General features: G+C 34.7%; 2 protein-coding genes across 4 annotated transcripts; both read left to right on the top strand.

Annotated features, from left to right (window-relative positions):
• The first annotated feature begins 4,338 nt into the window (after window positions 1-4,338).
• LOC133842753 (fibrinogen-like protein 1) lies at window positions 4,339-11,923 on the top strand. Of its 3 annotated transcripts, none has more exons than XM_062275968.1 (3): window positions 4,339-4,504; window positions 10,366-11,188; window positions 11,249-11,923. In XM_062275968.1, the coding sequence occupies exons 2-3, from the start codon at window positions 10,914-10,916 to the stop codon at window positions 11,376-11,378; spliced, it is 405 nt and encodes a 134-aa protein (XP_062131952.1). In that variant the 5' UTR covers window positions 4,339-4,504; window positions 10,366-10,913; the 3' UTR covers window positions 11,379-11,923. The 3 variants fall into 3 exon arrangements, with proteins under 3 accessions (XP_062131952.1, XP_062131951.1, XP_062131950.1); XM_062275967.1 differs by lacking the exon at window positions 10,366-11,188 and adding an exon at window positions 4,573-5,402 and having other exon boundaries at window positions 4,358-4,504; window positions 11,249-11,393; XM_062275966.1 differs by lacking the exons at window positions 10,366-11,188; window positions 11,249-11,923 and adding exons at window positions 4,573-5,402; window positions 5,461-5,739 and having other exon boundaries at window positions 4,360-4,504.
• On the top strand, window positions 6,721-8,686 carry LOC133844377 (microfibril-associated glycoprotein 4-like). The gene is made up of 3 exons (XM_062278329.1): window positions 6,721-6,735; window positions 7,473-8,386; window positions 8,446-8,686. Exons 1-3 carry the CDS (start codon window positions 6,721-6,723, stop codon window positions 8,567-8,569), a joined length of 1,053 nt encoding a protein of 350 aa, XP_062134313.1. The 3' UTR covers window positions 8,570-8,686.
• Window positions 11,924-16,163: the final 4,240 nt, after the last annotated feature.

Genomic DNA, 16,163 nt, shown 5'->3' with positions numbered 1-16,163 from the left:
CCTTCGACTTTGAAGCAAGGGCATGGGATCACAATTTATTTGTTGTTTGTGGACTACAAACATCATTAGAATTTGAAATAATTTGCTTGTCAGTCAGTCAGTCAGTCAGCCAGCAGGAATGTGCTCTACACTGACTGCAATGTACAGTCTTTAGTTTGCTTTTGCCTTTGGCATTGGTAAATTCTCAGCTTAGATAAAGGGTAAATATTTTTGCATATGGAAAACAAAATGAAAATCCGAACAGCAAAAGCTTCTGACATTTTATTTAGCTACGCTCTGGGCGCTACTTTGTTGTTGAATGCGAAAACTCATTAACTTTATTAAACAGTCAAAAAAAAAAAACATACACACACTATTCGCTGGGCACACAATTGAGTGACTAAAAGATACCACAAAAAAAACATTAATTTTCAACTTTGAGTTTAACTCTTTATCTTTAAATAAATAATAATTTATAAACAAACATTAAAAGCTTGCTTTATATTCAAGCTACTTTACTGGAGGCTCAGCATACCCAGTATATCGACAATTTAATGGATATAAGCAAGTGAGAAAACTACAGTCGAGTGTGCTCAACTGTGAGATATCCGCTACCTATTTTCAATGAAAGCAGAAATATATTGATATAGTAATACCACATTTAAAATATACCAAAGAATGCAAAATATACCAGACTGACAGCCAAAGCAACTAAGACCTGTTAAGTAAGCGTGTTTGGTCATATAAATGTATTTCTTATATAACTTCTAAAATTTCTGACCGATTGGAAAGAGATTGTGAGGAATCATAAAAACTATAATTATGTACCAAAAATCAGTGTAAGATACCCACTACCGTATTAAAATATACCAAATGCAATATTTGGTTATCGATATACCAATTAATTTAAAAGAGAGAACAATGTAAGATTGTCATAACTATAGTGCCGAAGTTGTCTACTTTTGCCTAATACATAAATTATCTGGTGGCACAAAGTTGTTATACCCTTCTACACTAAGGGTAGCGGGTATAAAAACTATAAAATGCACTTACCTAAGCGATTTTAGCACTGAGCCTGCGGTGGCACCCCTGCAGTGGGTAGAGTGAGATGGATTTCGAACGTTCAACGTTCGTTTTGCAACTGAATGCTGCAAAATATAAATTGAAAATAAATAGTTGAATGGCAAACACAGGGAAATGCTTAATGGCCAAAGCAAACCAATTGAATTACGCAAACGGAGTCAAACACATTTCAAAATTTTTGCTTCTACTAGCTCAAACATTGAACTGCAAAACTTTTATGGCATACTACGGATGAAATCAAAACTCATTGCGCATTGGGAACAATTCTATTCACAGTTGTGCAATGAGTAGCCCGATATTGGAGAGAAGAGAGAGAGAGAGAGGGAGAGAGAGAATTTCCACAACACACACCCATTTAATTAACCCTCTCACTCTTTGTTTGCCGCTTGGCCTCTTTCACACCGCCAGCAACAAATATAAAGGCCAAACAGTTGGCAGACAAGCCAATTTGTGGTCTTGGCTTTGAAAACTCTGACATAGTCGGTCGACCGTCGACGGTCGGCGGTTGGCACTCGACCCCTCAAAATGCGGCAACAACTTCAACTCATTAAAATTGAAGAGGCTTACGAAAAAGTTGCGTCGTGTCGACCCGTTCATCATCTTCAACATCTCTCTGTCACCTCCGTCGACCGTTTTATGTCAGGTGAGTCGAGGCGAATCTATTCACAAAAATGTTGAAATGGGAAATGCAATTAAATGGCGCCTGAAAGTATGCCACAACCTTTTTTCGCATCTAATGCTAATGCATAAATTAGCTGCTAGCACAACAATTACAAAAGTTCCATACTAAAATTAAGCATTACATTTTATTGCTACCCATCTCCTCTCTACACCTTTTCGCATCGGCTCGGAGTAACTTTTTAATTGCTTGTGATATTCCAACCCGAAGCCAAGCACACCTCACATTCTAATCGTCATAATTTTGAAATGAAAGCAGAAAACGTGACAATAGAGCTATAAACAGCTTTATTTGAATGCCGCGTAGGGTTGTCAACCTCTGTTGCTCGCTTCGCAAATAGATATAAAATATGCATAAAAGCATTTAGGCTTTTCACTCCGATTTAATTATAAACTCAAGTTTTGTATTGCATTTAACAAGTAAAGAAATTAAAAATATTTTCTATATTTTCTACATATATTTTTGCAATTGTTTAAAGAATTTAAATTTGTGGCAAGCGTTTCCATTCGATTTCTTGACTTTCACAATACTTTTCTGTTAGCTCGTTGACACACTTCTGCGACATTCATTATGCAGTAGACTTTTCTACTTACCGAGCAAATGTGCGCTTGGCCGGGGGAAAACAAGACGGATTATTTGAGCAGGTCATTAAATTTATTTTTTCTCATTTTCCTCTCTCTCTCTCACTCTCTTTCGTGTTTGGCAGTGTCACACAGTTTTCTTCTGTTTTCGATGCGTTGCTTTTGACGGCTCATGGGAGCTTATGTGGGGCCCATAATTACCCCAGAAGAGCAGTTAATGACCGATTGTTGAGAGCTTTTGCATTCGGAAGCAGCGCTGATAAGTAGGTGGCATTAAGTGTAAGTTGATATTACGTATACGCTACGTGAGCTGGCGCTTCTCTTTGTGTTGCACATACACACTGACGCCGCGGCACTCTCGGGTATTTATAGCTTTAACTTTTCAAACAGTTTGGAAATGAAGTTTGCCATTTCTGGGTTTTGCTGAACTTTTAGGCGCTGCCATTTTCAAATTCAATTAATTACGCTACCTAGGCGGAACCTGACGCTTTATTTCGGCACGTGATAAATTCATTTAAGCCCTCCCCCTCACAAAAACGTTTCGTGTAATGTTTGCATATTGTGGCACGGCGTATCTGCCCCTGTTTTCTGGTTTTTACATAGGCAAAGTGGGCATGGTCATCATCGCAGTAGTAACAAAGTTTACTACTATGCCGTGCACGGCGACTAATTGAGTTGCGTTTAACCGACAGGCGAAATAAAATAATAATGGCAAACATTTTATGTGGTACACGCAATTCCTAAGTAATTGCCAGAATGCTATGCAAATACTACTAAAAAATAAATGGAACCCCTTTGTCCGCCCGACGAAATCAAACCAAAGAAACCTTGCTAGCTCTTACTTACTCAATCAACTAATCGCTAAGGCTATGTCTGAGCCCGGCTCAAGGGCTCATTCGCACACTTGACAGCTCAATTTACTTTGGCCCGCTAATTAAAACGCAGCACTGACTGCGCCTTAATCAGCGTATTAATCTCAGTTTGGGGCACAGACCGAACCCGAGACACACAAAGCTCTGCTTCACTTTTGAATTCCCTTTTGTTTGCGCTTCTTTTCCCTCTCGTTTTTTGTTGCTTACTTTTTTCTGTTTAAACATAAACCAAATGCCAGCGCATTTGTTTATTGTCATGGCGCTTTTCGGCGCTTTTGTCTAATATTCTACTTGACACGAAATATTATTAATTGGTCTAGACGCGACCAAAGGCAGGCAGACAAACAAGCGTTTCCAAAGCCAACTCATTACTTGTAAATGCAAAAGAAATACCTAAATCCAAATCATGTTAATAGACTGAGGATGAGCAAACTATTGTAATTTGTGCAGAGCATTTTAAACAAACATAAACATCAAAAACATTTTGAATTTAGTTTTCAATACTGAATGAGGATTGTCAACAAGAACTTTGTAAAAAATAATGCTAGATTTAATTTCGTTTTGTTGCGTAAACATTTTTTAAATTTTTGCGCATTAAATTCCTTGAATAATATTCAAGAAGACACTCAACATTAATTCATACATTGTTTGTCACAAGTACCTATTACCTTAAGTAATGTCAATTTCATTTAGTGGGCACAATGCTAAACTATAATTTGTGCTGATTTGCTTTTTAATTCTTAATAAATCGTGAGAGTTATGCTACAACACTCCCTGTTTAGCAATTTCAGAAATTTTTCTTAAATGTTTGATGTGAAAAATGATTTCCAAAATATTGAATTAACTAAATAAGTAAATTTATTATATTTTAAATATACTTTACGTGAATCAACATTTATACCCGCTCTTTTTTCTAACAAATGGGTATAAAAAGAAGAAGAAGATTACATAGGGACTGCATATTCATTTGCCTTTGTTCACATTAGCGAAATTTAGAATCGGGTTCTTCCCCGAGTTTTTCTGTGGCCAGATTGAGAGAATATCACGTTCGTGTATTGATTCAAATACGAGCGATCGAAGCTAAATTCCGCTGATGCATCAAAATCGTAGCAACATAATGTAAACAGTTTGCGATAAGAGAGTCCATTTCATTCGTTATAAGCAGCTGGTATTTGAGACTCAGCTTTAGTTTACTTTAAAACGCAGTCGAGAACGAGACGAAAATGCGAATTAAATACGTGATGATTTTAAAGTTGTTGTTGCTTTTCGGGTTTGTGACGGCAAAAAGCAATTCTAATAATATAAATTATGTGAGTGAGCATTGCGAAATCGTAGGAGATTAAACGATTTTAACCAAAATTCATTTATAATATTATAGAAAATTGTTGAAGCGAGTAATCAATGCGATGGTTATTGTTTCAAAATGCTGAAGCCTATTCTGGAGAACATTGCGGAAACAAAGACTAAACTTGACAACTATGAAAATCTTGTCAACTCTAAGGATGAGCAGATTTTCGAATTGCAGAATCAGTTAGCGGCTCTTAAGACTAATGAGAATTTGTGCAATGAGACGATCCAACAGAAGGATGATCTGATTCAGGAGCTGGAGCAAAAGACCTGTCCAGAAAACAATGTCGAAAAATCAGCTGCATTACTTCAGGTCCCAGCAAATGAGGATAGTGCTAATCAGACAAATGAATTGATTATACAAGAGTTGCCAACAAATTGTCTTATCTATGAGAATTCAACTGGTATTAATGATGTAGAAGTACCCAATGTTGGCAGACTTAAGGTGCTCTGCGATGAAGGTGGTTGGACAGTGGTTCAGAGACGATTCAATGGTAGTGAAAATTTTTATAGGAACTGGACTGATTATCGCAATGGTTTTGGTAAGCTGCAGGGAGAGTTCTTTATTGGATTGGAGGCATTGCATCAGATGACAACATCGGAGCCGTATGAGTTATATATTGAGCTTATGCATTTACCAACTCATGTTCGTTATGCTCGTTATGACCATTTTGTCATAGGCAGCGAAGAGGAAGAGTACAATCTGAAGTCGCTGGGATCCTATTCGGGTAATGCTGGAGATGCTTTGCGATACAACCTAAATGATAAATTTACAACATTCGATTGGGATAACGATGGCTGGAATGGTAATTGTGCCAACTATTATGCAAGTGGCGGATGGTTCAACTTGTATGCCAATAGGTAAATTAACAGCATAATCAACAAAAGAATGGAAATTTATTTTTAATGTTTTCCACAGTAATCTCTTTGGCAAATACTTAGACTCGCAAGCCTATAGTGTGGAGGGAATTTGGTGGTACAACTGGAAGGGCTACAAATCGTTAAGCTCTGTGAAAATGATGATCCGCCCAAGACAGTCAGAAAATTAAGTCAAATTCTCATTCACACATTTTCCTCATTGGCACAACATCACCATAAAATCTTCAGTTTGAGATGAATCTAAGATAATATAAATAATGTATTTCAAGATATATTAACCAAAAATAACAATGAAGTTTTGAAGAATTTGGCTAAGTCATATACTATCCTTTATAATAATCCAAATTAGGTTATATTCACATACATTGCAGTACAGTCTTTTAATCAGATTCAATAATATATTTTCTCCTTTTGAACAGATTACAAAGGTAGATTTTCATACTGCTTTATAAAAGAAAACTATTAAAACGAATAAGGACTGACACTAAAAAGTCGGGCTATATTTCGAGTGCCTTATCTTTAGTTTATTTTCAACTTATGATTATGAACAGAAAAAGCCTTGTGTCATTTATTTCAATTCTACATTGTTAGTGCTCAATGCACATTTGTTCACTTTCGTTGTTTCTAGGCGACGCGGTCTTCATGTCATCGATATCCCATCCGCTGTCGATCAATCGTGCCATTAGTATATCGATATTACATCGATATTCTGACTAAATATATTGATTCTCTACGAAAAACATATGTGCAATTTTATTTTCAGTTTTGCCAGGAGTATTATTTCTCATCAAATAGACAAAACATGCACTTGTAAGTTACATACGAGAAACAACAGTGTCAATATCATCATAACGAAAACCTATACATTGAACTATGTACTTATGCATGTACAAACATGCATATATTATAATAATGAATAAGTGCGATAGAGACGATCAAGGAAAGTTTACTTTGACAATCGATTAGCGCAATTACATAAGTATTCATTATTTTATATTTTCTTTATCTCTCAGTCGTAAATAAAAAAAATGTATTCATTTGTTTAATTAATTAATTCTGTTTGATATTAATTCAAGCACGATACTAAATTACAAAACAACACTATTTTTACCACTTGTTGAAAGAAAGGCAGCCAGTCAAGCCAAAATGTTTTGATAATTGTCGGTTGTCTGTGCAGTTATGTACATACATACATATGTATTTGTATTTCTGTTATTTTTAAATCCTAAAGCCGGGTTTATTTTCTTGTTCTCCGATGCATCTAAAAATAAAGTCTTATCACGAGTTCGTTGACCGTAAGATGATCACCAAAAATGTAGAGAATATTAAACTATAACAAAACAATTTAAAGACAAGGATCACCTCTCAAAACTAAATTGTGTTTTTGGCATTTAACAATTAAGTAAGAGTCCAAATTTTTATTTTAAACACTGTTCAATGGGACTTATCCGCCATTGAAATATTATTAATTTAAAATAAAATTAACTTTTTACGATTTTTGTATTGCCATCATTCGTAACTTATTTTTTATACAGTGTATTTCACTCATTTCTACTGAGATACATTTATAATAAGAACGTCTATAACTACAGTCATTTTAAAAATAAATGTACTTATATTTTGGTTGCTGGAATAGCTGAGAAATAACTAAGAGAGAGAATAAGCTATTTCCATATAAGTATGTATGTAAATATGTAGTATGTCTATTTTTCTATTGTGGCTTACGTCATTCGCCTTCTTAAATGGCACTAAATTAAATGAAAAATTATCACCCTACCAAATTCGTGTTTTTCGAGAGAGTTGAATTTGTGATAAGAACAGTCCATTTTATGCGTTAAATGATGCTGGCATATAAATCTTAGCTTCAGTCTGCTTTCGAACACACGACGGAAAATTTCAAAATGCGAATTAATTACGTTATTATTCTAACATTTTTGCTACTCTTTGGGTGTGTAACAGCACAGAACAGATCCAATTCAAGCGTTTATGTGAGATTTGTGAAAATCCAAAAGATTCAATACACTAAAATTAAATAAGTACTTTTAACTGCAGGAAGATGCCTCAAATGATCGATGCGATGCTTATTGTTTCAATACTCTGAAGAATTTACTGCCGACCATAGAGGAAACAAAGTTCAAACTCAACAACTATGAAGATCTGATTCAGTCCAAAAATGAACAGATTTTAGAATTGAAGAAGAAACTGGCTGATCTTGAAAGACATAATGTGAAGATCAAACAAAATAGAATTTGTTCCAACATCGAAGAATCAGGTGTTTCATTGTTTGAAGCCCAAATTAATAAGACAACTGATGATTTCAATCTACAAGACTTAAATTACAACACTTTGAATTGGCTTTCCAATGCTAGTCAGATAGAAGATGATTTATTTGAGGACTATGGGAATGACCCTATTGAGGCTTTCAAGGATTCTACTCTAAATAAGACGGACGATTTGCAAATTCAAGACTTACCTTTGAATTGCCTTAAATATGCAGAATCAACTTACATTTATGAGATATGGGTGCCCAATGTGGGCAATCATATGGTATTATGTGATGAATTTGGTTGGATAGTGATTCTCAATCGATTCAACGGTAGTGAAAATTTTTATAGAAAGTGGTACGAATATCGCAGTGGATTTGGTTACCTAGAGGACGAGTTCTTTATAGGTTTGGAGGTATTGCATCAGATGACATCATCTCAAGGCTATGACATACGCATCGAGCTTACGAGCTTCGACGATTATGTTTACCATGCGGATTATAGCAATTTTATTATAGGCAGTGAACAGGAGAAATATAGCTTGAAGTCTATAGGAGGCCATCATGGCAATCTTGAAAATGCCTTTGAGTCTAATATTGGACAGAAATTCACAACTTTTGATTCGGATAACGATAAATGGGTCGAGGGAAATTGTGCTGTGCATTATTCAAGTGCCGGATGGTTCGATAAGGTGGCCACTATGTAAGTTATGAACTGAAATTTACGAAACAATAGATTATAATTCTCATTGCTTTTCACAGGAATCTCTTTGGCAAATATTTACACTCTGAAGTGATGGATGAGCATGGCATATGGTGGAAGGACAATAAGACCTGGAAAGCTGTAAAAATTGCAATGCGCCCAGAAAAAAAGGAACGAAATTAGTATACTCATATGCAATACTATGACAAACATAACCAAAGAAAATCCGAGCTGTGTGACGCACTGCTAATAAATTGTAGATAATGTTTGTTGTGAAACAACAACGTTAGTTCGTTTTTAATATTACTACTGTACCGTTGTAAGTTGTTGCGAAAAATTAATATGTTGACATACACTTTTTATTCATCCATACACCCTTAACCAATGATTTTGTTAAAACGAGGAGTTTGCGCTTTTTGTAATCTAAAAGAGATAATTTACGTAATTCCACTAAAAAAAATCATCGACAGCTTTTGATCTTAAAAGTGTTTTGAACTATATAGTGCGAATTAGTTTGTAACTCAGCTTTATTTTGTGCATTTAACCAAAGAAAATAAAAGAAATTGCATTACATATCTGATTTATAACCATTTTGACTTCTCTAATTTAAAATATTTTTGAAATACTTGCCACAGTCTTCAGCTTTGAATCTAATACAATTTGAGTAAAAAGCTTGAGGCCACAGATAATGAAAAGGGTAATCTAAATATAGATTGCTTTGAAGCGAGCATAGAGAATTTTCAAAATGCAAAGCAACGACCAAATTTACTTGCACTCTTCTCTCTCTTCGAAATTTTGAATAGAACCCGAATTGAGAGTCAAGTGAACAAGAAATTGATAAGATTCAAAAGCTTTAATCAATTCAAATTGAATCGAAAACTCCCGATTATTCTCACTCAATATTAACGGCCGCCAGATGAAACTTCACAGAAAATAAATATCAAATGAAATACCACGAAAATTCTTAAATATACCAAAATGTATATTTGCTATATTTACATATAATACGATAGTAAAAATATACCAGAGACTCAAAAAATACCAGATATGCATTACATACATTTCCTGTTGGCCATGAGTTATATGCTTATACTTTTCTACCAAATGGGAAGCAGTTGTAAACATTAAATGAAAATATTTTTAAATAGGTATTGTGCATTTATTCATACAACTGTTAGATTTTTCCATTCATATATGTATATGTACATATGTATATTGTCAATGCTGGCAAGAAACTGACCTAGGCATAGCGTTTAGCGATAAGAATTCAACTGCGTCATTCTATAAATAAATCTAAAAAAAACTGACCTGCGTGTAGCAAGCATGTGATGCTATGCGTAGAGTATTCAAAATATGACATAAATCTACATAGCATGATTACTATTATTATTAGTTATATGAAACAATTTTTAAATCCACTAGAACTTTACTATTACAGTCTCTAGACTCTTAACATGGATAACTTAGATACTTAAACTAATGTAAATATGCTTTGAGTATTCGAATAGTTACAAACATATGTTAATACCTACTTTGTTCCACTTTAAAGGGGTTTATCACTTGTAGAAAATACAATTTTCGTTATCTGTTTCTGAATTACTTGGAATTTCGAATCGGCTTCTTCCTCGATCTTTGCTGCTGCCGGATGTTTTAAGACTGGGTTCAATTACTTTTACAGAATCAAATACGAGCTCAACAAAAAGAACTACATAATGTAAACAGTTTGCGATAAGAGAGTCCATTTATTTCGTTATATGCAGCTGGCATTTGAGACTCAGCTTTAGTTTACTTTCAAACGCAGTCGAGAACGAGACGAAAATGAGAATTAAATACGTGATGATTTTCAAGTTGTTGTTGCTTTTCGGGTTTGTGGCAGCAAAAAAGCAATTCCAATAATATAAATTATGTGAGTGAGCATTGCAAAATCGTAGGAGATTAAACGATTTAAACTAAAATTCATTTATAATATTATATTATAGAAAATTGTTAAAGTGAGTAATCAATGCGATGGTTATTGTTTCAAAATGTTATTGTTTCTGGAGAACATTGCGGAAACAAAGACTAAACTTGACAACTGTGAAAATCTTGTCAACTCTAAGGATGAGCAGATTTTCGAATTGGAGAATCAGTTAGCGGCTCTTAAGACTAATGAAAATTTGTTCAATGAGGCGATCCAACAAAAGGATGATCTCATTAAGGAGCTGGAGCAAAAGACATGTCCCGAAAACAACGAACAATCTGATGAATTACTTCAGTTTTCAGCGGACGAGGCTCATGCTAATCAGACGATGGAATTGATTATACAAGAGTTGCCAACAAATTGTCTTCTCTCTATAAGAAATCAATTCATAAGGTAAAGGTTCCCAATGTGGGCAGACTTGAAGTGCTATGCGATGAAGGTGGTTGGACAGTGGTGCAAACACGATTCAATGGCAGTGAAAATTTTTATAGGAACTGGTCTGACTATCGCAATGGTTTTGGTAAGCTGCAGGGAGAGTTCTTCATTGGATTGGAGGCATTGCATCAGATGACAACATCGGAGCGCTTTGAGTTGCGTATTGAGCTTATGGATTTCCATAATCACGTTCGCTATGCTCACTATGATAATTTTATCATAGACAGCGATGAAGATGAATATAGACTGAATTCTCTGGGATCCTATTCGGGTAATGCTGGAGATGCGTTGCGATATAATCTTCGAGATAAATTTACAACCTTCGACTGGGATAACGATAATTGGTCATATGGAAATTGTGCGAAATACTATTCAAGTGGCGGTTGGTTCAATTTGTATGCCAATAGGTAAAGGTAACACATTAGTCATTGAAAGAATGGAATATAACTTTGATTTGTTATTCACAGTAATCTTTTTGGCAAATACTTTGATTCGCAAGTGGAAAATATGGAAAGCATCTGGTGGTACAACTGGAAGGGCTACAAATCTTTAAGCTCCGTCAAAATGATGATTCGCCCAAGAGACTCCGAGATTTAAGTTCAGACTCCAATTTGTTTAACTACGTCATTATATTTTATTTTTATATTTTGCAGCTGTTAACACTTAGCACATGTGTATACAAAGCCAAGATATGTTATGATATTTGGTTTTGCTGCTTGTAAATTTTATGTAACACATGTAATAATTTATTAATTAACTTATTCACACGGAACACAGTTTTGTTTGCCTGCCTTACACTTAAGTGCTAAAACGTAATATTAAGAACTTATTGAAATTAAGGAGTCAGAGATGCTATAGCTGAAGTAATCATAAGATTTGAACAAGTTGTTACTTATATAAAAATTAGTAATAGTGAATCTTTATAGTTATTGGAGTTAAAGAAAATAATACTTAAGATACAAATATTATAATCGTTAAATCAGGTAACGTCAGTCACAAGTTTCTGCTTGTGACTCTCCAACATTTTGATTAACAGCAATAACAACAGGAGTCTAAAGTTGAACAAACTTTGAAGCAACCTCAAGATGAATCAGGAACAACCAGCAGAATTGCTTTTTCCTCTATTGAATTTGAATTTTATTGAAATAAAATCATAACATGTTTTGTCAGCTCGTAAATCTATTTGAAGCATTAATGAAAATCTGAACTGGAAACAAATAAAGGCTTGAAATTTGTAAAAAGTATGATGATTTAAGTTCAATACTTATCTTTTATTTGTTTTAATATTTATAAATTTTCTGATTAACATTTCAAATCAGTCGATGATGACCAATTAGGTGCTGATTTTAATAAGTCATTTTATTATACTCAGTTGATATTGATGAGGAATATATAAATATAACTATATACATATGAATCTGCCTTGATTGCCTCTTTTTACTCTCTTCCTGGATAATAAAATGGTGTATATTTAAGGAAATCTAATTCTAATTAGTCTGCTTAATGCAAGTTAAGAAGTATGCGCCCCATCAAGCTATAAACTGACTTGCGGTAAAATGGTTTATAACACTTTAACAAAAGTTTGTCGACCGCATAAGTTGAGGCTAAATAGGACAGCTGTCAGTTGGACTTGTCAGGAGTGCAGATTTCAAGCACTTGGTGCTTGGTGCTCCACAGACTGAGCTGCGCTTATCCTTTGCTATGTGTCCATCAATCCAAGCAAAACTAAAGGAACCAAGTTGGCAGACATGCGCGAGAAGCAGCTAAACAGTTGAACAAGTTAATGGAGATAAGTAGAGAAAAATGCTAGTGAGAAAAGGGTTCATCATTTAATGTTTGGCTTTCATTTAATGGCACAGCGTCATGCCCCTTAAGGAGAGCTAGTTTTTTAATTAATTAACCGTCGCATGGTTTTGCAGCTGACTTATTAATATTGCAGCAGACAACCACAATGTTTGCTCGCCAAACAGACAGCTTCGCACAACATTATAAGCTTCTTCCCTGGGTCATATGCAGTTACCATTATGCTGAGTACTTTAAGGCTGTTCTCAGAGTTGTTTTGCATCGCTGGAGGCAAGTATAACGAAAGAAATGATGACAATGTTCACACTATGAATATAGAACGAAAAGATGGTAGAGTTTGACAAGCTATTATTCTATCTTATGGGATACACAAACTTCTCACCTGTCAATTGCCTGTTAATTGCTCGAATTTACACACTTGCTACACATCCATTCGATACCCAATTAAATGCAATTTAAACCGGCTTTACTCGCATCATTGCAAAGCCCTCAGCTCTGGGTTTCAGTCTCCGTCTCTGCAAATTCCGCAATCATTCAGGCAAGCTGAATATTCACATGAATATTCAAATATGCCTAGGCCTAAAGTTGTTGGTCTTACTGTTTCGGTTGCCATCATTCTCATCGACATAGACATGGGATACAATAATTTGCCAGCTATAGCATATACATACATATGTATGGTATAGTATATACTTGTGACTCCTCCATCTACAAAATAGCTCCATTCTCATGTCATTGTTGTGTGTCGTACGGTGTGTCGTATCTTGGCAGGGTTTCACGCACACATGAGCACACAAATGATCACAGTCATCGGCAGTCAATGCAAACAATGCGGGCAACGAAGCATCCACAAAATACATCCTTAAACATACGTTAACACACAAGTCTTTGTGTGTCTGTGTGCAAAGTAAGGTCACAGCGGGAAATTATGTCAAACACATGTGAATAGAGCGTCTCATATATAGGTGGGAGTATTGCCTTCAATGTGAAGCAAAATCGAACTGAAGTTCGCTAAAAAGTTTCATTCAACAATTTATCTAACAATCTTTTTTAGAAAAGTGCTTAGGATTTTTCTATGGATCCCATCATTCATATTTTAAATATATACAATTTGAGAAGAATGTAACATGTCTTGTGTAGAATACTGGACTTAAGTGTGATGTGAAATAGAACAGAGGCTCGTTTTATCTAACAATCAGTTCAGTGGATACAATCTTTATATTTGAAATATATACAATTTAACAAGATTATATTGTTACTCATCATGTAGAAAGTCATGCAATTTTGGTGCCTTCCATTACTACTGAGCTATTGGCAGTCATCTCTCGTGTGTCCTGTGAAATCGAACTGAAGTTCGTTTAATCTATCTATCTATTTAATCTATCTTCTTCAGAAATGATCGAAGATTTATTCTATTGATTCAATATTTCACATTTTAAATACATGCAATGAAAAGTGCGTAGGATTTTTTTCTCGATACAATCTTTACATTTGAAATATATACAATTTAACAAGATTATATTGTTACTCATCATGTAGAAAGTTATACGCTTTTCATGCCTTCCATTACTACTGGGCTCTCGTGTGTGCCGTGAAGTTCGTTTAATCTATCAGTCTTCTTCAGAAATGATCGAAGATTTAGTCTATTGATTCAATATTTCACATTTTAAATACATTAAATATATAGCGAGATGTGGAAAGTACGGCACTTTTCATGCCTCCCACTCCTGCTGGGCTATTCACATTCATCTTTCGCCTTGACACTGGAATAATATCGCGTCTTCTGTCCCTTTTCACAACTGACTACTTGCATATTTGTTACGCGCTAGTTTTTTTCGGGTTTGCAAATATTATCGACTGCCTTTCGCCTGTCACACACACCAACACACACTGTGGACACACAACAAATGATAAATGGATTTTCCACTTCCGCGCGTTTCATTCCCATGCGAAAACTCTTTATCTTTAGCTGATGCATGTCTGAAAATATCTACAAGTTGGCATGTTTGTTTTATATATTTTTTTTTATTATTATTTTAAAGTTTTGCATATCACTTTGCAATTGGTTTTACATAAGGATATCGAATTTCTAAAAATATATATACATAGCTATTTTTAGAGGTGTTTACTCGACTGAAAGAGGAAACAGTATTTCTCAAATATTACCACCTATCCTTATATCAATATTATTCGAAATTTGTATTGTCATAAATGTTGAAAGTTTTGAGCACAAACAAAGTTCTCTTTGAGCAATTTTATGCGATTTATGTGATTACACAGATATGAAAGAATTACCACAACAGCATGGCTGACAATTTTATAATTGAGTTAAGCGCATGATTTTATAAATATTTTAACATTTTAATCGCGCTTTTTGAGCAATTAAGGCATTTATACAATAAGCGAGTATTTACATAAATTAAAATTATACAATTTATATTTGCATTTACTTTTGCGTTATTTCAACCAACATAATGTGGGCGCAAGTGAATAAAATATTTAACAAAGCGTAAACCAATCATTTTACCTAAATGAACAAGTACACAAAAGCGCAACAAAAAAAAAAACCGAGTAACCAAATAATGGAAATAAATAATGCACATAAATACAAATATTTGCTTTTTTGCACAATTTTTAATACAATTTTAAATTCATTGATGGTGCAAGCAGACCAATTTCACATCTTTAAATCAGATTTGCGTTAGTGAACGCAAAAGCTTTTTTTATATGTGTATATGTCTCTCTCTCTCTCTTTCTCTCGCTGCATGTGTGTGTGTGTGTATCTACGTTTTTGTATCTAGGAGATACATTTTCGACAAGGCCTAACATGATACTGCCATTAAAATGATTGAGCCACAAAACCAAAAATCCACAATCCACGAGCACAAAATTTCCCCAAGTAAACGGATTAAATTTCTGCACTTAAGCATATCTCTGGCAAAAAAATATAACAAAAACTTGATACACTTTCGATGAGTCGAAGAGCTGATGCGAAGCAGTGATGGAGAAATGGTTCAAAATAAAAATTTAATCATTAAAAGAATGTTTATCTTATAATCAAGTTAAGGAACATACAATTATTTGCAAAGTCAATTAATTAATTAATGTTAAATTTAATGTAAAAGTGCATATACTCCACTTTTGGGGCAGTGTATAATTATAAACTCTTGAGAGAATATCGTAATCAATTTAAGCATAGCAAATATAAACAAAGTTCTCAGCTGGCTCGGCAAAGTCGGGATGTTTGATTTGTGCTGACAGCGCGCCCACCAGGGGAAGGGAAAGTGTCTAGGGGCATGACGTTCCCCTCCCGCACATGTGAGTGAGTGTGTGTGTGTGCGTGAGTGAGTGAGTGAGTGTACAAACTTTGGCAATTCAACTGCCAACTTTGCGTCTGTAGAAAAGTTCGTCAGGTTGACGCGTGTCTGTCTCGCAAATATTTGCGTGCAAAAATTATGTGCACCGGTAAAATATGTTTTGCAGGCTTAACGAAAAAATAAAAAACCGAATGGAATAAAAAAAAATATGCCATAAGTTATGCTACAGAGGGACTCAGCCAGTTGTGTGCGGAGAATACAA

This window comes from Drosophila sulfurigaster, chromosome 3 (genome assembly GCF_023558435.1).
Source record: "Drosophila sulfurigaster albostrigata strain 15112-1811.04 chromosome 3, ASM2355843v2, whole genome shotgun sequence".
In the NCBI taxonomy this organism is placed as follows: Eukaryota; Metazoa; Arthropoda; class Insecta; order Diptera; family Drosophilidae; genus Drosophila; species Drosophila sulfurigaster.
The sequence above is the reverse complement of the archived record's forward strand: the minus strand, read 5'-3'. Positions and strand labels throughout refer to the sequence as shown.